The 23,127-nt window shown below is 46.8% G+C and overlaps 1 protein-coding gene and 1 pseudogene across 6 annotated transcripts in view; both read right to left on the bottom strand.

Annotated features, from left to right (window-relative positions):
- LOC101986833 (E3 ubiquitin-protein ligase TRIM39) overlaps positions 1–23,127 on the bottom strand; it is a 112,984-nt gene that overhangs the window by 5,511 nt on the left and 84,346 nt on the right. For 2 of the 6 annotated variants that reach the window (XM_005370722.3, XM_026777842.1), the window contains exons 1-6: positions 11,097–11,168; positions 8,469–8,928; positions 6,347–6,442; positions 2,077–2,307; positions 1,015–1,037; positions 412–527 (exon numbers count right to left, since the gene is read on the bottom strand). The exons of 1 other annotated variant lie outside the window; for it this stretch is intronic. In XM_005370722.3, the coding sequence (XP_005370779.2) occupies positions 412–527; positions 1,015–1,037; positions 2,077–2,307; positions 6,347–6,442; positions 8,469–8,921 (919 nt within the window). In that variant the 5' untranslated portion in view covers positions 8,922–8,928; positions 11,097–11,168. Of the gene's footprint in view, positions 1–411; positions 528–1,014; positions 1,038–2,076; positions 2,308–6,346; positions 6,443–8,468; positions 8,929–10,984; positions 11,169–23,127 lie in introns of those variants that run through there. 3 more of the 6 variants (XM_026777841.1, XM_026777840.1, XM_026777843.1) reach the window with 3 other exon arrangements.
- Positions 17,145–21,076, bottom strand: LOC101987305 (annotated as a pseudogene).

Genomic DNA, 23,127 nt, shown 5'->3' with positions numbered 1-23,127 from the left:
ACGTCCCTGCCTCGCTCTCCTAGCCTACCTATACAAAGGCCCCCAGAACTCGGCGGGCGAGTACGGAAGAAAAGAAAGGCACTGTCTGAGGGAGTGAGCTGTGGTAGCTGGGGACAGGGTGAGCATGAACTTGAATCCTGTAAAGTCTGGCTTTGCGACTGCTTTTCACTACACGAATATTAATGATATCCCCTTTCGCTTTCCTGGCTCACTCCACCTGAGTTAGGAATCCTTTAATATCTCTAGGTCCTATACAGTGCAGAACCTTAGTTTTTTTTTCTCTGAACTCTATGGTTTAAGGTTGAGATGGACAGGTGGGATGGGCATGAGAAAAATGCAGCCCACTGGAAGGATCTTAACCTTCCACTCCTTTGCATGCCCTATACCAGTTTCCTCCTGGGAACAACTCACCAATTAGCTGCTTAAGGATTTTCCTTAGGGCAAAGTACTGCCGGGGGAAACTGCTGAAGTTCTTTTCCAGCTCTATAGATACTGAAGTCACCTCCATGGTCTTCACCTTCTCACATCTAGGAGGGATGGGTGATAAAGAAAGCCAGAATACCATCAGGGGGAGCTCCAGCCAACTGAGTATGTGAGTGGTGTCATCTTAGAGAAAGGTAAAAAAAGACCAGACCCCTCTCACTTTCCTTCCTCCCTAAGAGCTATGTGGCTCCCTTGGCAGGTCTGTATCATGAGTATGAGCCTGAAGACTTCCCTGGAATATTCTTACATCCCATGCAAATGGACAGTCCCCCCCCACCCCCCGCCACTGGTACTCCTGTGCGTCCAGCCCCTTCCGCCGTCTTGTTTGAACACAGCTCGGCTCCCCACCGTCACTGTACGACCAAATATGACCTGATATCACGAGGGAGGTGAAGCGTTATCACCCTCCATGATTCATCCTGCTCCTCTCTCACTCAGACACGACTTCCCTTTCCTACTTCCGACAAGGCATTACTAAACCCGTAGCCTCCTCTAAGTCAAGACCTAACTCAGAGAGACAGAATCACTTACTTTTCCAGGGTACTTTTCACATCCTAGAAGAAAAGAGAAAAGAAAGTAAGATTGGTCCTAGAATTCATGGGTCACGAAGGCAAAAAGGTTCTCCCTCCTTTCTTCCAACCAGGCGCTAGGCAAACGGAGGGCCCAAGGGACAAGCTTCAGATGGGCTTAAGTGTGTGTTTCTCATGGAATGCCCAGTTTCAACCGCTGGTCATAACAAAGCTTGATAATTAACACCACTTCCTAATAGTCCCTGACCATGTGTCTTCCTCGTCACAGACACTGGAGGCTCTCTGTAAGAACAGACCTCAGCATCACTGAGAATCAGTACAGACAGCTCCAGACTGGTGGCACAGGATGCTTCCCACTGTGGTCTGGACATCCCTGTCTAGCACTGGCTAATAAGCTCTAATTCATATCAATTCATTCTGAGCACCCTTTAAATTAGGCTCCTACAACCTGCTTTAGCACTAGGTAAATTAAGTTCTAGGACAGGAAAGTAAGGGCAACGGTATTCACTAAAACTCGAATGCACAGTTCATCACTAAGTAGGATGGACTTCTGTCTTCTGAAAAGGATTCTGTTTTAGGGGGCACAAATTATATACATTAAAAAAAAAGATTTATTTTGGTCAGGAGGGATGGCTCAGCCATTAGAGGCTAGGCTCACAACCAGAAATGTAAGAGTTTGGTTCTCAGCACCCACGGCTGTCCCTCCAGGTACTTAAAAAGAAAAAAGATTTATTTTATATGTATGAGTGTCGTGCTTGTGTGTACGTATGTGCACCATGTGTAAGCAATGCCTTGGAGCCCCCGGAGCTCCAGTTACAGAGTGTTATAAGCTTCCACGAGGGTGCTGAGAACTAAACCTGGCTCCCGTCCAAGAGAAGCAAGTGCTCTTAACCACTGAGCCAACTCACTAGCTCCAGGCATGTAAGTTCTAAAAGGATATATCTGGAAGAGCAGTCTAGGCTTTGGGAAGTAGAGTAAGAAAGGACGCACCCAGGCTGACTGCATGGCCCTTACAAAGCTAGTCTGCATTTGACCAAGAACTACATTGGAGCAAAGGTCGAACCTTAAGCATTTCGAAGCCCGACTGTAAGCACTTGCCCTCCACCTCAGCAGCTAAGTGGGCCACGTCCCGACGCTTGCCCCCAAGGTGAGCAGCATTTTCTCGAAGTCTCTGTAGAATGTCCTGCTCTTCTTCTTCCAGTTGGGAAAAAAGTGCCTGCTGTTCTTCATCCAGCCTCCTGTGGAGTTCTTCAAATTCCTTTAGGATTTGCTGTCTGCGGCTCTCCACTAGTCTCTGAGAACAAGGGAGGATGTGGTCAGGACCAGGGGGCAAGAGGGAGTCTCTCCCAGACCCACCAGGCTCAGTACAGACTTCCATGTCACTGGGAAGGCTCTAGCAGTAGTCTTGATTTTCTTCCTGTAAGGAAACTGTACTGAAACCTGCACACTCCCGACGGAGGACTTGTTAGTCCCAGTCAGTGGGAAGATTTAAAACAATCAACACCTGACTTTTTAAGACCTAAATTAACCTTTTCTATGTTAATAAAATACATTCAAGGTTCAAGAACTCAATGATGTGATGATATGCACTGTTACGGATATCAGGGATACTTTTGCTATTTTCTTCTCTGATGTTTCTCTTACACAGTTTGTTAAAGTACAAATATTAGAAAGCCAAAGATTTCATCATTAATAATTGTGGCACATTACCTAATAAAGCGAACAGAGGAAACTATCAGAATCAGTAACAGTTTAATGAGCTGATGCAAAGTTTATATTTAAATTTCAGGGCTGAACTTATTTTGGTTGCTGTTTCTATTTTTTTTTCCCCAAATAGGGTCTTGTAATATAGCACAAGCTGGCCTTGAACTTGGGATCCTCCTGCCTAACAGCTTCTGATGGGCTGAGAATTCCTGGGAGGGAGCTGGACTGCTGCAGCCCACCTCTGTGCTGGACCCGGCAGCCTGTGATTAATTTAATATCAGACGGCATCCAGGCCACAGCTGTGACTGCTCTCCTTGGCTGTGACCACCTATCTCACGTTTCTACCACAGTCTTGAAAACTGCCCTGCTCTAAGGCCTTCTTCTGCTAGTCTATAAAAGCTTCATGAAACTGATTCTAAGTTGAAACATAAAATTTGGGGTACCTAAATCTGTGTTTCAATACAAGATCGCTCATATTTGGCTCCAGAATAAATTCTTCTTCCCTTTGAGAGAGACGGGAATTGTTCTTAGTGTTGATAGAAAATAGGTTTTTTTTCCGCCCCAGGATCATGTTCCAGATACCTTCTAGTAAATCAGTTGCTTAAGATTTGAAACATGCTCTTGATAGCAGCACACCCTTTCTTGAGAGGTAGGACTCAAACAGCAGCCACACCACCTTCTGAGGGTTATCAGCACATCCCCCTCTATGCCTTCCTAGAAGGGGCCTCCCCAGTGAAGGAGTCCCAAGTCCTTGTGACTGACAGGGAGGCATCAACTCAGAAGAGAAGAGGAGATGGACAGGGACCGAGAAGCACTGCTCAGGCTGAAGAACGGCTGGGATATAGGTAAAAGCTGTGGGCCTCACAAGCTTGGCAGTCCTGATCTGCAGCTACTCCGGCAACAACAGCCTAGCTTTCATTACAGGGAGGCAACGGAACAGGATGTGTTCTCTCACCTTTGTCCTGAATACAGATTCTCAATGTGTATGTGTTAGAAGCAGGCGTGCTGAATTAGGACTATCTTCTAGGGGTCAGAGAGATAACTCAGTGGTTAAGAATGCTTGCTTCCCTTCAGAGGACCTGAGCTTGGTTCCCAGCACTCACAATGGGTAGCTTGAAACTGCCTGTAACTCTAGGGGACCTCATTTGTACTCTTCTAGTCTCTGACAGAATGTCTACATGGGTGTGCATGCACATACACATAACACACACACTTACATGGACACAAATAAATCTTAGACTTTACCACATATGCCACCAAGCTGCTCTGTGGGGTTTAACTCACATCCGCCTCAGAATGAACCCATATTTATTTCACTTGATAACGTCACATACAGTTGCAAGCACATAAACACACTATCGTGTCTTTTCACCTATCAGATTTTATTAGAAATTACTTCCAGTTAGGAGCAGTGTGCATACCTTTAATTCCAGTATTCAGAAGGCAGAGGTAGACAGGGCTCTATGAGTTCAAGGCCAAGTCTGTCTACGTAGTTCCAGGCCAGCCACAACTACTCAGTGAAGCTCTGCTCCATCACTAACTAACTAACTAACTAACTAACTAACTAACTAACTAACTAACTAACTATCACTCTATAATGCTACTGGATACGACAGTCTCTTTAAATTATATAGGTAGGTTGTCTTATCTGAACTTTTTTGTTAAAATTTTTGATTTCAGTATAGCTAATTATAAACTCCATCCGAACCCAGGAGATAACATCTTACTACACAGCCCAGGCTGGCCTGTGCTGGCTATGAACTTGTGTAAGGAGCTTGAAATATTACAGCTCCAGCCTCCTCTGTGATTGCAGGTGTGCACCATCCATGGCCAGTTCATAAGCTTAATATTTTTTTGTCTGCAGTGTTGGTGAACTGATGCCATACCCTCAGTTCTTAAGCACTTTTTAAAATTTTAATTTTTTTTTTTTTTAAAACAGGGTCTTAACTGCAGTCTTGGCTTCCTAAGTATTGGGATTATATGTATGTGCTGCTTTTATAAATTGTTTTTATAATTTGAAAATTTTTAATTTACTTTTGTTTTATGGGCATTGGTGTTTTGCCTTCATGTCTATCTATGTGAGGATGTAGGATCCTCTGGAACTGGATTTACAGATAGTTGTGATCTGCCATATGGGTGTTGGGAATTGAACCTGGGTCCTCTGGAAGAGCAGTCAGTGCTCCTAACTGATGAGCCATCTCTCTGGGCCCCTACAAACTGTTTTAAAGGGGATTACTGAGTCTGGAGGCTGAGGAAAGAGGGAAGCAAAGTGGGAAATGGGCGGAGGACAAATTCAAACAGTCATAAAAGGAATGTTTTGAATTGCAGTTTTAAAGACCACTAAAATGAAAAATTATAATTAAAGACAACAGCCATACTTTGGTTCAAATATTACCATAGTTTAAAGGAGAAATACCCTCCATAGGTCATGTATCTGAACACTCGGCCCAGGTCATGGGACCTTTAGGAGGTGGAGCTTTGCTAGAGGAAGTATGTCACTGGGGGCAGGCTACCCTACTTCCTGTTCTTGCTGCTACACTGCCTTCCCTCAATTATAGACTTCTTCCCTCTGGAACTGCAAGGTAAAATAAAACTTCATCCTTTAGTTACTTTTGGTCAAGGTATTTTACCAAGAACTCCAAAGCTGAAGGCTGAGGAAGGGGAAGGCATTCTGGGAATGAATCAGCATTACCTTAGATTACTTAATTACAAGAATGTAGTTCTAAGCCAAATGTTATGGTGCACGCTTTTATTCCAAGCACCTGGGAGGCAGAAGCAGGTGGACCTTTGTGAGTTCGAAGCCACCTTGGTATACATAGTGAGTTCCAGGCCAGCCACGGCTATATAGTGAGAGTCTCTCAAACAAACAAAACAGAATGTGGTTCTGTGGGGCTCCAGAGTTTAAGAACATTGGCTGTTTGTTCTTCCAGAGGACCTGAGCTCAATTCCCAGCACACACATGGCACTTGGAACCATTGGTAACTCCAGTTCTGGGGGATCTGAGGCCCTCTTCTGCTCTCTTTGGGCAACAGGCAGGGATTGGTCCACAGACATACACATAGGCAAAATACCCATACACATAAAATAAAAAAAAAAAAGAGTAACTAAAAGTAATTAAAAACAAACAAAAGGTCACTGAGCAGTTCTGGGAGCTCTTGCTCAGCTCATCCCTCTCTCCTGGTGAACTTCCCAAATTCTCTGTCCTCCAACCTCTCTAAGAAGCTCCCATCCCTGTAGTCTTAGGAGATCCTCTTTCCTTGTTTGTAGGTGGGAGGAGAATACTGGGGCGCGGACTCCCTGGACTTAGCAGTATTTATTATTGTACACACAGAGTGTGTACACACAATGAGTATGTAAACTCAGATGTCATCTCTGTGGGTTCATTTTTATCTTTCTACCTTCATGTGGGCTTCAAGTCTTGATGCTTGCACAGAGTCATCTCAACAGCTCATTCATTTCTTATATCCTTCTCAGTATTTAACTCATGACAAGTAATTTAAGTATAGGGTTTAACGACCAATACCTAATGAAATATTCTGAGAGAATAGCAGTTTTCCAATTAACTAATAGAGACCCGCTCACGGGCAAACACCCAGCCAAGCAGTGACGGCAGCAGTTGCCTGCTCTACCTTGAGCTCCCCCGGTTTCTTTTCTTCGGAGGTTTTGCAGGAAGTGATCTCCTGCAGCTTCTGTTCCAGGGGCTCCAGGCACTTCTGCAGTTTCTCCTGAAGGTTGGGAGAGAGCAGGAGAGGAGACATTTGGAGTTAGTCGATACATCCATTCCTTAAGAGCTTAACCCATTTATAAGCAACAGTGAATGACCATCTGGGAACCAAATTCAGGTGATCTGCCAGAATGGTAAATGTTTTTAACTGCTAAATCATCTGTACAGTCCTGATTATTCTTCCCTTGAAGTACTTAGGGTCAGACCGACCCAGGTCCTCGGGCATGCAGGACAAATGTTCTAGGACCAAGACACCTTCCCCACCCTAAATCATATGATTTCTGCTCTCATCACTTCTTGACCACACCCCCTCCCCGCCTAGAACTGGGTCTTTTATAGACCCCCTTTCCTGCCATTGGCTCGTCCCCCTCAGGTCTGAGGCACACCTGACTGTCCTCCCCTGAATCTAGTAGTCTAGCTGTTATCACCTGCTTCCTTTCCCACTCTGTTTTCTTACAGACAACTGCCTACTACACTCAAAGTTACTTGATTTATTCTTTTCTTTTTGGTTTGTTTTGGTGGTGCTGCGAATTCATGCAGGGTATGTACATCAAGAACAGTCCCGGGGCTGGAGAGATGGCTCAGTGGTTAAGAGCACTGGCTGCTCTTTCAGAGGTCCTGAGTTTGATTCCTAGCAACCACATGGTGGCTCACAACCATCTATAATGAGATCTGGTGCCCTCTTCTGGCATGTGGGCATACATGGAGGCAGAATGTTGTATACATAATAAATAAATAAATAAATAAATAAATCTTTAAAAAAAAAAAAAAAGAACAGTCCCCTCCTCCAGCCAGGAGACAACCTTTACTTATTTGTGTATTGTTGTTGTTTCATGGTAAGGTCTCCAGCAGCCTGGCCTGGCTACAAACCACGGATGACCTCACCTCCCAGGCGCCTTGCTGCCTCTACCTTTGGAGTCTTGGGATTATAAGTGTGTATCACCCCCGGCCTGTCTTTTTTTTTTTTTAATTTATTTATTTATTATGTTTACAATATTCTGTCTGTGTGTATGTCTGCAGGCCAGAAGAGGGCACCAGATATCATTACAGATGGTTGTGAGCCACCATATGGTTGCCGGGAATTGAACTCAGGATCTTGGGAAGAGCAGGCAATGCTCATAACCGCTGAGCCATCTCTACAGCCCACCCCCACCCCCCACCCCCCACCTGTCTTGATAGCCTTTTGTCACCTGGGCTTCCATTCAGATCTAACCACCTATAGACAAAATAAAACCTGGCTGTAAATTACCTTAAATATTTTTTCAAGATTTTGTTAACTAAGCAGAATAAATGAAAATTCTAGACAGTGCCATCTTTGAATTTTATGACTGAAACAGCTACCATGTGCCCTCGCTAGCGATTTAAATGTTAAATGTCACGATACTCGTTACATGGACAAGACGCAGGCTGGTTCAGCTTAGTCTGCTGGATTTAGCACTTTAACATAATGTTAGCTATTTCCAACAAATGGGGAAAACCATCCTGAGCGAACAGGCAGAAATGAAGAAATCAAAATACTTTTCAGTTCTTCCAAACTATTTTTCAGAATCTTATGTGGCTTCACTCATTTATTTAAAATCTGATATATGGCTTGACTGTGGTGGTGCCGCCTTTAGTCCTAGCACTTGGGAGGCAGAGGCAGGTGGATCTCTGTGAGTTCGGGGACAGCCTGGTTTACAGACTGAGTTCCAGGACAGGCTCCAAAAGCTACAGAGAGAAACCTTGTCTTGAAAAAAACCAAAAACCAAGAACTAAAGAAAACAAAAAAACACCAAAAATTCTGATATATTCCAAAACCATACCTACCAATACTCTGAAGACTCAATTGTTTTGCAATAAGTCACAGAAATTTTTGGGTACTCCTTACTGTTCTTGTGGAGGACAGTTGACCAGATGCACTGAATACCCATGTATATAGTTCTGAGGAGAACATAGAGGAACAGATAGCCTTGCCTCAGGAGCTTAAACCCCTCTACTCGGAGTGTGTACTCTCTCCCCACACTGGCGTCATGTGTCTGGATGCCCACCTTATACTCCTGTGTAGCGTCATCCAATGGCACCACGGTATGGGCCCGGTGGGTATGGGAAATGGCACATATCAAACAGACAGCCTCCTGGTCTTCATTGCAGAAGAGGCTCAGGGCCTCATGGTGCTGGGAGCAGAGGCTCTCATCCCTGATCTTCCGCTTGACGGCCTGGAGCTGCTTGGCGATTTCCACCATGCTGCCCAGTTGTCGATTGGGCCGGAGGCTTCGGTATCGCGATGTCTTCCGACAGACCGGGCAGGGGAAGTCCCGTTCCAGGTCCTCCCACCAGCGGGTAATGCAGGCTTTGCAGAAGTTGTGCCCACATTCGATGATAACTGGCTCCTTCAGATACTCCAGGCACACAGAACAGCTTGCCTCCACTTGCAGGTTCTCCAGGGCGGCAGCCGTGGAGGCTGCAGAGGCTCCAGCCTCTATCAGACTTGTCTCGGCCATTATTTGACTTGGAGATGGGGAGAGAGAAGAGAAAGGTATTTGTTAAAAGGTTACCTTTTTTTTGCACTCCTATCCTGACGTCAGCTCCCAGTGAGCCATAACTCTAGACTGAGCCCCATCTTGGTATTTTTCCCTTCTCTTCCAGTAGACCTGTTGCTCTGTTTACGGTATTTGTGACTTCTAATCAATTCACTTGCCTTTTCTGATTTAGCAAACAAAAGCAGTCCTTAGATCTCTCTCACCTCTATTTTCTCACTACAATCAGAAGCTTCCTTTAAGTTGACAGATTTTTTTTCTAAAGATGAAAAAGAGCCTGATGTGGTGGCTCAAACCCAGAACCCCAGCATTTCTGAAGTCAAGGTGGGGAGCCTGACGACACAGATCTCTAAAGGGAGGGAGGGAAGGCTGGGAAGAGAGATTGGTAGCTCACTGTGAGGCAGGAGGATCAATATAGGGATGAGGCTAGTCTGGGCTACTGTAGAGTAAGAGTTTTTTTTTTAATGGAGCTTTGGCCAGCAGTACTGGGACTCGTTATTACTATTACGTTTTTAAAGAACTTCATACATAAGCATTGCACCTACATAAAAAAAAAAAAAAAAACTTTTTTTTTGGTTTTCCGAGACAGGGTTTCTATGTAGCTTTGGAGCCTGTCCTGGAACTAGCTCTTGTAGACCAGGCTGGTCTCAAACTCACAGAGATCCACCTGGCTCTGTCTCCCGAGTGCTGGGATAAGGTGTGCACCACCACCGCCCGGCTTAAAAAAACAAAAACAAAAAACTACTTCTTAAAATACATTTCAACCCTCAGAGAATACTACTGAGCAGAGGGAGGGCAGTAACATTTCTGAAGAGACTTGGTAAGTCCATTCTAAACATTCAGCAGCGAGTCTCTACTGAAAATTAATTCCATGGATATTCAGTGTACCGGCTAGGAATTAAAAAGAAATTTGCCAGGTGTGGTGGTGGCACACGCTTATAATCCCAGTCCTGGGGAAGTGAGGGCAGGGAGTATCAGGAACTCAAGGCCTGCCTTAGTTATACAGAAAGCTTTCTGAGGAAAGAAATTCAGATGCAGATTAAGATCAGTAGGATTTCTTCTCTACCCATTAGAATGTGATTTTGACTAAGTGCTGCTCCCCAATCTTTTTTTTTTATTATTATTATTTTGGTTTTTCGAGACAGGGTTTCTCTGTAGCTTTGGTGCCTGTCCCAAAACTAGCTGGCCTTGAACCCACAAACTCACAGAGGTCCGCCTGCCCCCGCCTCTGGAGTGCTGGGATTAAAGGTGTGTACCACCACCACCGTCCGGCTCCCCTCCCCAACTTTACAGACATTAGATAGCATCCTCACCTAAGTGAATTGAATTATATGCACACTTAAGGGGCCAGGACGTATCTAAGTGGCAAATAAGCGGTATGAAAGAGAAATGGGCTCTGGGTTAGTGAAGAACGGAGAGGATTTGATTTGGAGCTGTGGGTGGTGGTGATGATGGAGAGGGCAGTCAGACCATGGCCTTGTGCTCCTCTGGTTTGGTCCTTCCACTCCCTCCATTACTCTGTCTCAGTAGTAGTACTAACTTCAGAGACGCCCTCCTTCTGTCTTTTTAATCACCGCCTTAGAAGCCCCTCTCGAGCACCGGCCACAACTCTGTCCCACCCGGTCTCCATCTTCTCCTGCCCTATCGGGAGCATGAGGACCAGAGCGAGGGGGCGCACGTCGTGGTTGGCAGGGAGGAAGGATGCGTGTCTCAATGAGGGAGAGGTGTGAAGTGAAGGTAGGATGCCCGCTGCCATGTCGCAGTCCAGACCCCGCGGTGACTGCGTCAGTTTCACCCGGGAAGACCAGAGGCAGCAGGACAGGGGGAACGGGGTAGCCAAGCAACGCCGGACGCGCTGACGTCGCCGGGGCGGCAAACGTCCTCCGGGCCCGAGGCGGGCGGAGGCAGCTGTGGTTGCACGCCGGGCAGCTGACGCGCTCGTCGGGGCGGAGGGCCGCGGCGTGAGGAGCCGGCTGGGCAAGGGGCGGGTCCCAGGCCCCGCACGGCGGCGGCGGCGCAGCACCTACCTACCTTCCCGGCTCCGGGTCCCGGAGTGCCGGGCGCGGAGACGCCGGAGCACTGCCTCCCTCCTTCCTCCTCCCCTCACCCCCGCCCCGCGGCGCGACTCACAATACTCACCGGAAGCGGAAGCGGGGCGCCGCGGCTGGTGGAAGGCTGCGAGCGCGGCGCTGAGCCTGCTCGCGGCGCCGGGGCCTAGACGGGGCCGCCGCGGGTGGCGGCAGAGGGCCGGAGGTGAGGGCCCGCGCGGCTACGGAAGGACGGGAGGGCACCCGTCGCGTCAGGTGGCTGCGGTGCTAGCGCCCAGGTGACCCGAGCCGTCCCCGGGAGACCCAAGGCCGCGCATGCGCGTGGCGGAACGCCGAAGCCCATGGCCGGCGCCGGAGTCTGAGGCTGTTCCCCAGTGGGGCTGGGCGCCGCAGAGCCTGAGTGACTACGGATTATGGGCTTGGGGGTCTCACTTTCCCGGTCTCTGGGTCAGTTTGGGGAGAGGGTGGCTGCTGCAGGCGGCGGCGGCGGATTACGTGGCTGACCCGAGAGGCTGCGCCGGCACGTCACTTCCGACTGGCTGAGGGTTTTAGCATTTTAATGGTCACGGAGTAGGTGAGTTGCTTAGGCTGCAGACCCTGGTGCGCCTGATGCTCTCTTGGTTGGCTAACGTTCACGAATTGCTTTTCCCTTGGAGCAGAACTGGGCTGGTCCGGTGGCTTGCTGCTTCTCGGGTGCTGGGCGGACCAGATCCAAGTAAACACTGGGTGAGAACCAAAGCCGGTTTCTTTGGCTTAAGTTTACACGGGAGAGCAAATAGAGCTTGGGGATAAAAATCTCCCTGTTTTTGGAAGTGTCACAAATCTAGCGGTGGTGAAAATTTTTTTGGAAGGGAGTGAATTAATGGGGAGGGGAAGTCTGATGGTACAGATGTCATGGACTCAGGAGGAGTTAGTGCTAGGATGCATATTTACACCACCGGTTGCACAGGTTGTGTGCCTGTCCCTCTGTCGTGAGACAGACCTTTAATGGGGAGATAAACACACACCTGCTCAGCTCAGGTAGGGCACCTGTATATACCGGATTTGTGTATCGCTGGTCTGATTTGGTGAAGTGTGAGTTTTACTGGGGTTATTTAGAGGAATATGGGTGAGGGGTCACTTACATGAGCAGAAATCACTCAAAGAGACACAACACAGTGTTGCCAAAAACCACCCCAGCATGGCTCCCAAAGCTAGTACCTGGAGTACACCCCAACAGCTCAAAAGATTGGACTGTCCTTTCCTGGTGGCTCAGTGGGTCTGAGCATCTTCCAGGCTGTTCAGCTTGTCCTTATTAATTCTAGGCATTATTTGCTTCTGCTGGGCTTGTCTGAGAGAGGCCCTCAATACTCTCTACTGTTTAATAGACTCATGGGGAAGGGGTTTGGGGAATCTAGTCAGTTTCAGGGACGTTTTCTTTGTGTTTACTTCATGTCTCTTTAGAACAGCCTATTTTGCCTCTGTAAGCCTCCATCTTAGGAAGTTTCCCTCTTGGATGCAAGGTTTTAATCTCAGAAACTGCTACATAGCACCCTCCCTGCTTCCTGCAACAGCTGGCATGCATCACATTTGAGTGGATTTTAATAGATGCCCTCCTTTCAGAGGAAGCGGTTCGTGGTTCCTGTACGTTTTGAGATGGTTACAAACAGCATGCTGGTGTTTTTGTTTTGTTTCGTTTGAGATAACATATTGTGTGGTCCAGGCTACACTTGAGCTCACTAAGTAGCTGAGGACTGCTTTCAACACGATCCTCCTGCTTCACCTAGAGTGCTAGAGTCTACCACAGCTAGCAAGCCTATTTAACCCTCATACTTAAGAGGTTAAAGGTTTAGAACCACAAGCCGTGGGGTGGTGGCACACGCCTTTAACCCCAGCACTCGGGAGGCAGAGGCAGGCAGATCTTAGTGAGTCTACAAGATCCTGGTCTACAAGAGCTAGTTCTAGGACAGGCACCAAAGCTACAGAGACACCCCCCCCCCGTCTTGAAAAGCAAACAAACAAAAATTAAGACCACGAATGGCAAATAAATAAAAGTCTACTATTAAAAAACTATCTTATTCTTTTTTTCCCACTTTTTTTTTTTTTTTTGGATTTTCGAGACAGTGTTTCTCTGTAGCTTTTTTTGGTTCCTGTCCTGGAATTAGCTCTTCTACACCAGGCTGGACTCGAACTCACAGAGATCCGCCTGCCTCTGCCTCCTGAGTGCTGGGATTAAAGGCGGCGCCACCACTGCCCGGCTCTTATTCTTTTTTGTTTTGTTGGGTTTTTGTTTTTCTTTTTTTGCTTTTTGCTCCCCTTTTATGGTAGTCCGTGACTTTAAGAGTAAATTTGATAATTATTAAGTTCCCTTCACTTCATTGCTGTCACGTTTGGCCATTAGGGGTTATAAACTGCAGCAGTTGTTACAGTTCACAAACACCTTGTTTCTAACTTGAGGTAGTTTGAAAGCCATTAACTTGCTTTCTGAATTGCCCCTTAAACACGTCCCAGCGTGGCCTCTTCCACTGCGGTACCTTCTGCCATGAGGACTTGTGTCTCCCTCCTTCCCCCTTTAGTCTTGTGTCTTGGAAATTTTCTCTGGCCACCCGCCCTGCCCCGTCCCTTTGAGGTGTAAAGAAAAGGGAGATAGGTTTGAATTACCGTGTATGAGTCACTCTCAGGAGTTCTGTACTTAATGCAACAACAGTCCATAAGGGATACGCGATTAATAGAAGCTCAGGGTCAGAAACTGGGGTTCAGCCTGAAGACCGAAAAGCAAAACAGCCAGCCACTGGCTCTTTGACCTCAGTCTGAAATGGCGATCTTGTCTCCAGGAATCTCTCAGAATGAGACTGTTAAGAGCCGTTTCTTCCCTTTTTGTCATCCTCTCTAGGGCTGGAATTAAAGGTGTGTACCACCTGATTTCTATGGCAGCTTGCTGCAGGACGGTGGTTTTACCCTGTAAAGATTTATTTCTAATACTTGTTCAATAGAATGCTGATTGGCCAGTGCCAGGCAGGAAGTAAGGCGGGGCAATGAGAACAGAATTCTGGGAATTCTGCAGATGCAGGACACAAGATGTGACTGCCATGTGTGTGTGTGGGGAGAGTTACCAAGCCATGTGGCTAACACAGACAAGATTAATGGGTTAATGTAAGATGTGAGAATTAGTTAATAAGAAGCCTGAGCTACTAGGCCAACCAGTTTATGATTAATGTAGAGCTCTGTGTGTTTATTTGGGACTAAACGGCTGTGGGACCTGATGGGAAAGAAACCCCAGTCAACAGCAACTAGTGTGGCTACTGGGATTGAAGGTGTGTGTTACCATAACCCGGTCTGTAAGGCTGACCAGTTTTACTCTCAGATCTTCAGGCAGCCTTTATTTCTTAAAATATAATTGAAATGCCACTATACATACGCGATATGTAAGTAATACTAGTGCCCCATTTTCTTTCCTTTTTTCTTTCTTTTTTTTCCCAAGACAGGGTTTCTCTGTTGGTCATGGCTGTCCTGGAACTAGCTCTTGAAGACCAGGCTGGCCTTGAACTCACAGAGATCCACCTGTCTCTACCTCCTGAGTGCTGGGATTATCTCAGATTTTCTAAGAGCTAGGGTTATACTACTGTGACAAGCAAGGCGATTGAAAGAAAACTACACAGAATGTTTCTGCGTCAACTAAGTCTTCATTCACAAAAGATGTCTCCTTAGCAAAGCCAGGCGTGGTGGTACGTTCCTCAAATTCCAGCAATCAAGATGCTGACGCAGAAGGGTCACTGTGATGCCAGCAAGGCTGTATCTTTAAGAGAAAAATGCCCTTCCCCATTCATGGCATATAATGGTGTTTATTGGCTTTTTACCCACAGTAAAAAAAATTTTCAGAATTGGAGTTAGTCCTCTGAATTTTGCTGCTGCTTTATTAGTAAAATTATTTTTGTTGCTGCTTCAAAACTGTAATTCTACTACTGTTATTAATTGTAATGTAAATAATACCTGATGTGCAACCCTGGTGAGAGGGTTGTTTGATCCCCACAGGTTGAGAACTGCTTCCCTAGACCCACCTAGGAGAGCTGGAACCAGCTTCTACAGTGTTTACATTGTAGCATCACAGGTACTCATGACATCTAGAGTGGACTGGGCACCTCAGAGGAGGCTGCTGTGTCTGTCTGAAATGAGTCTCTTCAGTACTTAAGATTGCAAAGTCAAGATGACCCCACAGGGCTGCAGGAAGGATGCTGAGTTAGCAGGAAGCAGCAGTCCAATTATATGTTTGAGTGCCCTGGAGTAGTAAGGAACATTGAAACTAATATTTTAAACAGAATATTTTCTGAGCAGTAGGTCTCAACAGTGGATTTAAAATACCTAGAAACCATGTTTTAAGCAGGTGTGCTGTCACACACACACCTGCTTCTCCATGTAGAGAGCTTTAGTGTAACTTTTTAAAAATTATAGTGTTCTGCCTGCAGACCTGTAGAGGGCACCAGATCTCATTACAGATGGCTGTGAGCCACTCTGTGGTTGCTGGGAATTGAACTCAGGACCTCTGGAAGGGCAGTCAGTGCTCTTAACCTTTGAGCCATCTCCCCAGCTCCCTGCTGTAACTCTTAATGGCCCTAGGATTTGAGCATCATTTTCAATTTGCAGTCACTAACTGTATTAACTTTCAAGTGGAGTTATCTACTATATGTTTTGTCTACCTTGAAAATCTGTTACTCAGCACAGCTGTCTTCATTCTCTTAGCTCTTCACGAGGACTTGGTGTTTCTTTGTGAGCATGGAGACAGTTTCTTCCATCCGTGGGAACCATCTCAGCCTTCGGAATTGTATTTAGGGTCGGGTTCTGCATTAGGCTTTGGCTTCATGGATGCTGTGAAGCACGTCAGCACCATTCATGTATCTAACAATCTAACAAGTAAGCCAGCCCGAAGATCAGAATGCAGAGCTAAGCCACTAGTTAGCCATAGAGGCCAGGCGGTGGTGGTTCACACCTTTAATCCCAGCACTAAGGCGGTGCAGACAGGAAGGAATATGGCTGGGCAGAGAGAAGAATATAACATGGGAGGAGACAGCAGGGCGTGGCCTTCAGTCTGAGGATTTGATGGAGGTAAAAGGTCCCTCTGGTGCTTGACTCCTGTACTTTAACTTTACCCCAATATCTGACTCTGGGTTTTTATTATTAAAACCAATTAGAATTTGTGCTACATTCATGTGTACAATGAAGTAGCCATTTTTTATTCTTCAGGAAGTTTTCCTTTGTGTTCACAACTTGGCTAACTAGAGGGGCCTAGCAGTTTAACTGTCCCAGCTTTCAACTTATCTTTCTCATAAAGCTTCGTCAAGTAGTTTATGGTTTAAAATGGGAGCTGGGACAGTTCCTTTTACTTAAACACTTAGAGACCATAGTAGGGTTGGTTGGTCATTTCAGAGTTATGTCTCTGGGACTAGAAAAGGCCCAGGAAAAATGAGATGGGAAATAACCAGTCAATGAAGTGTCAGGAGACACATATGTATTGAATAAGTGTATTGTCTTTTTTTTTAATTGATATTTATTGAGCTCTACATTTTTCTCTGTTCCCCTCCCTGCCTCTCCCCTCCCCCTTCAATCCTTCCCCCAAAGTCCCCATGCCCCCAATTTATTCAGGAGATCTTGACTTTTTCTACTTTCTACTTCACATGTAGATTAGATCTATGTAAGTCTCTCTTAGTGTTCTCATTGCTGTCTAAGTTCTCTGGGATTGTGGCTTGTAGACTGGTTTTCTTTGCTTTATGAGTACATGTGATAATTGTCTTTCTGTGTCTGGGTTACCTCATTCAAAATAATGTTTTCTAGCTCCAAGTGTGTTGTCTTATATGGGCATGGTTTGTGGTATTCTGATGCAAATTTCTATTAACAGCAAAAATCACAGATTACAGTTTATCTAATAATAAAATAAAAAGTTTTCGTGTAATAATAAAATGTTTTATTTGTTTTATTTATTTAATTTTTTTTGAGACAGATTTCTCTGTGTAACAGTCCTGGCTGTCCTGGAACACACTCAGTAGACCAGGCTGGCCTCAAACTCACAGAGATCTGCCTGCCTCTCTCGCAAGTGCTAGGATTAAAGGCATGTGCCACCACGTCCAGCAATAAAATGTTTTAAATGTTATCAAAATGACCAGAATGTGACACAGACTTTGAAGGGATCCTGTGCTATTGGAAAAGTGGCTTTAATAGACTTACTTGATGCAGGATCTGTAAAAACAAAACCAGTATCTGTGCATGCAATAGAGTGAAACCCCAACAGCAGGAGAGATGCCTGTGCTGTTCAGTGACTGGTCTAACCGTGGGGCTTCAGAGCAAATGTTCTTGCTCAGTCCTCACACTGAGCTCATGGCCTGGGCTATTCCCTATTTCCCCAGCCCTTCTGCAACCTGCAGCAGCACCCAAGTACATGGCTTAGAAGATTGTAAATGATCATATTTTCCAACCAAGGAAAAATCTAAATTAGACTCTTTCATAAATTCTTGAGGCTGCATATAATAAGGTTAGGGTTGCTTGGGCTGAGGGCAGGGAGAGGAGCAGCTGAGTAGACGAAAGAGTGGCTGCAGGAACTCATGTCAGGTGATGAGCGGCTGGCAGGGCCGCCTTTGCTAACTCTGGCTTTCAGTTCCTTCATAAAGGCTGCAGAAAGAAGGAAGCTAAGAAGTGAGCCTCGATGAAAGTTGGTGCGTAAGACTGGAGACAGCAGGCAGTGCCTGACAAAAACACCTGCTGCTGTCAAGAAAAAGGGACATCTGGAAGGACGGGGCCAAGACTTACACAGGAATAAGAAACACATACGTTGGGGGCTGAAGGTTGAAATTAGGCCTGGTGCCAGGCTGCCCTGCTGCATGCAGTCTTCACTGTATGGCTCTACAAACAGGATGAGGCCCAGGGCCATAGCAAGGACCTTGTGATCAAAGGTTCGGGTGGGAGAAGCAAAGATGACCCAGGTGAAGTCTACAGTGGCTGAGCACCAGATGGGCCAACGGTCCCATCCGTGTTTAGATCCCCAGTTTCCTCTCCCAGCCTGAAACAGATCCATACAACAGAGGTAGATTCTGAAATGTTCTCAAATTTTATTTCCTCTCCCAAGTTTGAAGCAACTTGCTGTACCCTAAGCCATCAGCCAAGCCTGGGGCAAGAATTCAAACAGATTCATGTCTAGATGCTGTTCTAGACAGATGGAGAATCCTAATCCCAGCTTGAACAGACTCACATTTTGCTGACAGAATCTCACACAGATGGACATAGTCAGATGCCAGTTGCAGAAAGAAGTCAGGCTCCCCGTGACAGTTTGTTGTGTATGTGTTCACCTTTGTATGGTCAGTTCCAGTGTTATGCTGTAGAGGAAAATTCATGAAAAATGCAGGTCACTGCATATTAATCCACCTGCATTCCAAACCCAGAAACCCACAACATTGGCCTGTCCCTGCCGCTCTTGGCTCTGATTCAGGTTCTCCTGTGTTTTAAAATTTAGACGCCTTAAATGCCCACAGAAGATGGGGGGTTGGAACTAAGGGCTCCTCTCTACACTGCTGCCAGCATCTCAGGGATAGCCATTCCAATCTTAGAAGTGCCCTGATCACAGCTGCCGCTTCTGCTTGTAGAAAACAAGGAGGTGAGAGGTCATGGACATGGGCCAAGACAGCCTAAAAGAGCCAGCAAATCCTGGGACATGGGGAAGTAGCTTGAACTTCACACAGACCAACACACCACAGGGCTGGAACAGGAAGGGCCAACTGCCCTCTCAGAGGTCAGTGTCTCTAGAAGGCTCTCTGACCTGTAGGTGCTGGGAGCCAGGTCCTCGGGGCCACAGTCATCTTGGCACAGACTTCTAATGGACCTCAGAAGCACACTCCACAGATTGCTCAGTGGGTAGAGGCTGCAAGCCCGAGGACCTGGGTTTGATCAACAGAACCCACAAAGAAGGCGAGAACTAACCCTACAAAGTTGTCATTTGACCTATACACGCATAGCGTGGAACACACGAACATACACCATGCATATTCACAATATAAAACAGACCCCAATCTCACCTTTCCTCCTTGGTAACTTTCTCCACACCACAGCAATGACCACAGCTCCAAGGAGAACCAGGCCAACAGTGACTCCCACAATGGGGTCCATGTGCTGAAGAGGTGGAGCTGGGAAATGAAAGAGAGGGGCCTGGGTCTACTCAGGGTCTCCAGAGGCCTCCTGTTTCCCTTGACAGCCTGCCCCTCCTTACCCCATCTCAGGGTCAGAGGCTCAGGCAGCCCCTCATGGTACACATGGCATGTGTATCTCTGCTCCTCTCCAGAAGGTACCACCACAGCTGCCCACTTCTGGAAGGTTCCGTCCCCTGCAGGCCTGGTCTCCACAAGTTCCATGTCCTGGGTCTGTTCCTTCCCATCTCTCTGCCAGGTCAGGGTGATGTCAGCAGGGTAGAAGCCCAGGGCCCAGCACCTCAGGGTGATGTCGCCTTCAGGTCTGGGATGATAGGTGTCTTTGGGGGATCTGAGAATTCAGAGGTTCCGAGACTGCATTACCTTCACTGATATAGTGGGCTCATGTGACCGTCCTGAGAATGGACAGGACACTCAAGATGAGAAAGGAGGCCCCAAACCCAGACTTTTAGGTTACTCTCTACCTTGGAAAATCCTACAGTCAGTTTAAGCCAGCCCAGGGTGAGAGGCTTCAAGTCTCTGAAAGGGACATTGGCTTCTGACCTGGGGGGAGGCTGAGCTTTTCTAAGCTTGACCAAATTTCCAAACACACTGGAGTGGGGGCAGAAAACAGTGAGTCTCCACGTAATGTCCAAGGCTGCTGGAGGCTGGTCATTTACCGCAGGAACTGACTTCCGCGCACCCGGAGAGAACCCAAGAAGATTCACCCGGGCTAGCTCAGAAGGGAGGGAGGTGACCTTGCAGGAGACCCGAAGCAGGAAGGTCTACACGGGGATCCAGGTGTTTGCTGCCACTCAGTACCTGCACGTTGCAGTAACTCTCTTCCCTTCTCCAGATGGCTGCGGAGCCACTCCATGCACGTAACTTTCAGGTAGGCCCTGTGGTGCTCTGCCTCATTCGTAGCCTCATATTTGCGCTGGGTAATCAGAGCCACCTTGTTTGCAGCAGTCCAGGAATGGAGGTCCTCGTTCAGAGAGATGTGGTCGGCGCCATCATAGGCCGTCCGGTAGTATCCGCTGAGGAAGCGCCCATCACTGCCCATATAGCACCCACGCATGGACTGGATGGTGTGGTACCCTGGAAGGCAAAAGGAATCAGCCTCAGAGGCCTGGTCCTGCCTGCTACTCTTAGCCCCGTCCCATGGAGGAAGGGAGGGAAGGGAGGACCGCTACTGGTTGTGAGTCTCCCCCTGAGGCTGCAGAATTTTTCTAGCTCTGTCGGGTCCAGGAGATGCGCCTGGCAGTAGCCTTAGGTCCCGGCAGTAGCCTTAGGTTTATGAGCCTGGTCGACTATTTGGGGTTATCCAAGCCACACAGGGCTAAGTGACTCGGGTCACTCGCCTGCTTCGCTCTGGTTGTAATAGCGCAGCAAGGTCCTCAGATTTTCACGGAAAATCTGCGCGTTAGCCTTGGCGATCCGAGTCTGCCGCTCCCAGTACTCGGGTCGCTTTTCCTCCATCCACGGCGCCCGAGGCTCCTCTCTAGGGGTCATCGCATCGCTGTCGAACCACACAAACCGCGTGTCGTCCACGAATCCGAAGGCGACGAACCGCGGTTCCCTGTGTCCCGGTTGGGTCATGGCGGTGCCGAAATAACGCAGCGAGTGTGAGTGTGAGCCTGGAAGAAGCAAGGAGCTGTCGGCGGCTCCACCTTCCTTCCAGGATCCGGAGCTGGTGTGGGGGCCGAGAGGGGAGCAGGGCACGGGACTCCGGACGCGGGTGGGGATTGGGAGGGAGGGTCCGGCTGGGCCACGCGGGGACGCGGCTTCCCTGGTGCCGTCCCCGCCCTCCCCGCAGAGCCCGTTTCCCTTCCGACCCCGCACTCACCAGCGCGGGTCTGGGTCGGGGCCAGGGCGGCCGCCAGCAGCAGGAGCAGCGTGCGCGGCGCCATCGTTCATATCTAGAGATCTGGGGAACATAAGAGCTCTGCGCGGGTTTTTAGAACCCGGAATCTAGTACTGGCATCTGCAGAAATCGGACACCCAATGGGAGCGGGAATTACCATCGCGTCATAAGTATCTAGGCAGAAGAATCTGACACAGTTTGGGAGACCAGGAAGTGAAACTTGTAGGAGATGGGAAATTTCCAGGACTTGGCGTCCTAGCCATCTGCCATCCTGATCAGAGACCTGGGCCCTTATCCTCCTTTCCCTCTTCCAGCACCAAGAGCTTTCGCCATGTTGTCTCTCTGACTCCAGTTCAAGAGTTGTCTTGGTCAGCTGTTCTCAGACTTCCTGGTCTCAGGATCTCCATGTGCTCCTAAGATTTAATGAGTTTCCCCCAAGGAAAACATGTTTTTGTGAGTTACATGTGTAAATAATATTAGAAGCTAAACCTTTTAAAATGTATTCAGTTATTTAGAATATTAACAAATCCATTGCATTGATAAACTAAAATCTTATGAGAAATAATCATTTCCCAAATGCACGTTCTGAAGTGCAGGTCTTTTTGCACTTTGCGTGTTTGCAAGTCTTTTCCTTAATCTGTTTCAGTAAAGATGATGGATTTTCATATATACTTTGCATTTAACCTGCTCTTCCTGTTGAGTGTGAAACAGCTTGCCTTATCCAAATATGAAGGCGGAATATTTTAATGCTGCTGTCAGATAATTGTGGATACTCATCTTCGGTACCACAGTAAAATAAAATGTATTAATATTTATTTAGACAGGGTTTGTGAATTCTACCTTGGACTTGAGGTGAGGAGGGAGTGTTGATTCTCTCTCCGGCTCTGTGGCCAGCTTCATATACAAATTTGTATATTACGTCAAATAAAGTGAAGGTCAATAATGTGCACATGTGTCTATAAGCCTCCCTTGATAGTTACAGTTACTATAATTTTTACTCTATAGTGTGCAGTAAGACACAGGTGAGCCATCAGTCTGAGGAGGGGTTCTAGAGAGACAGCAGCGTTTGAGATTTATATTATACTAAATGAAGAGCCATTTCACAGTTCCATGGAAGAGAAATAATTGCATTTATCTCCCAATATTACATCTCACAACTGAATATATATCCAACGTATATTGATAGATAAGATATATTACATATGATACATATCTGGAGATGTGGCCCAGTAGCAGAATGTTTAGAGGTTTTCTGACATGCACAAGACCCTGACTTTGAACCCAAACATTAGGCTGTTGGGGAAGAACTGCCTTCAACCTTCATCATTCTTGCTTGGCATTGGGTCCTGCAGGCTGCAGTACCAACATGCACGGTACAGTGTGCTGCACAAGATAGGATAGACAATAGAGCATTTTTTTCTGGTTTTGCCAAATACAAATGGACTGGACATTGTGAATGTAATTCTCGCCTGATAATTGTTCTTATTGTATATAGTTTTAATGTGTTAGAGTCAAAACTTTCTCTTTTTATTTAGACAAAAAGGGAGAAATGTTGTGGAATATTTGATTGTACTGTGACATCCTGAGACTGTGTTAATAAAGTTATCCTTGGATCGGGGGTGGGGAGAGTCAGCAACTAGTTGATAAGAATTAGTCATAGAGACTGTGGAGGACCCAGAATACAGCTAGAGAGGCACAGGAAGGAGCAGGGAGGGACTTGGACTTTTTGTCAGCCCTTTTTCAGTTGAAAAGTGTGGTGAGGAGGTCAGCTGGTTGCTCTTCTGCCACTTCTTTGATCTAGTGGGTTTTCATCCCATATCTGACTCCCATATTTGTTGGTAATAGAACAACTGAGGGGAAATAACCTGGCCCAGTTGTTAAAAGCAACTGTTATTCCTGCAGAAGACCTGAGTTTGATTCTCAACAACTACAAGATGCTCTCTTCTGACCTTTGGGGGCACCAAACATTCACATAATATGCAGACATATATGCAGGCAAAACACTCATATACATTCAATAAATAAATCTTTTTTTAAAAATAAGAAAGAGAATCATGATACTGGAGCTTGTCATACATAGAATCACCAAGTTTTCAAAAATTCACTTTATGGTCGGG

Source organism: Microtus ochrogaster, unplaced genomic scaffold (genome assembly GCF_000317375.1).
Source record: "Microtus ochrogaster isolate Prairie Vole_2 unplaced genomic scaffold, MicOch1.0 UNK87, whole genome shotgun sequence".
Classification (NCBI taxonomy): domain Eukaryota; kingdom Metazoa; phylum Chordata; class Mammalia; order Rodentia; family Cricetidae; genus Microtus; species Microtus ochrogaster.
This window is presented reverse-complemented; position numbering and strand designations above follow the sequence as displayed.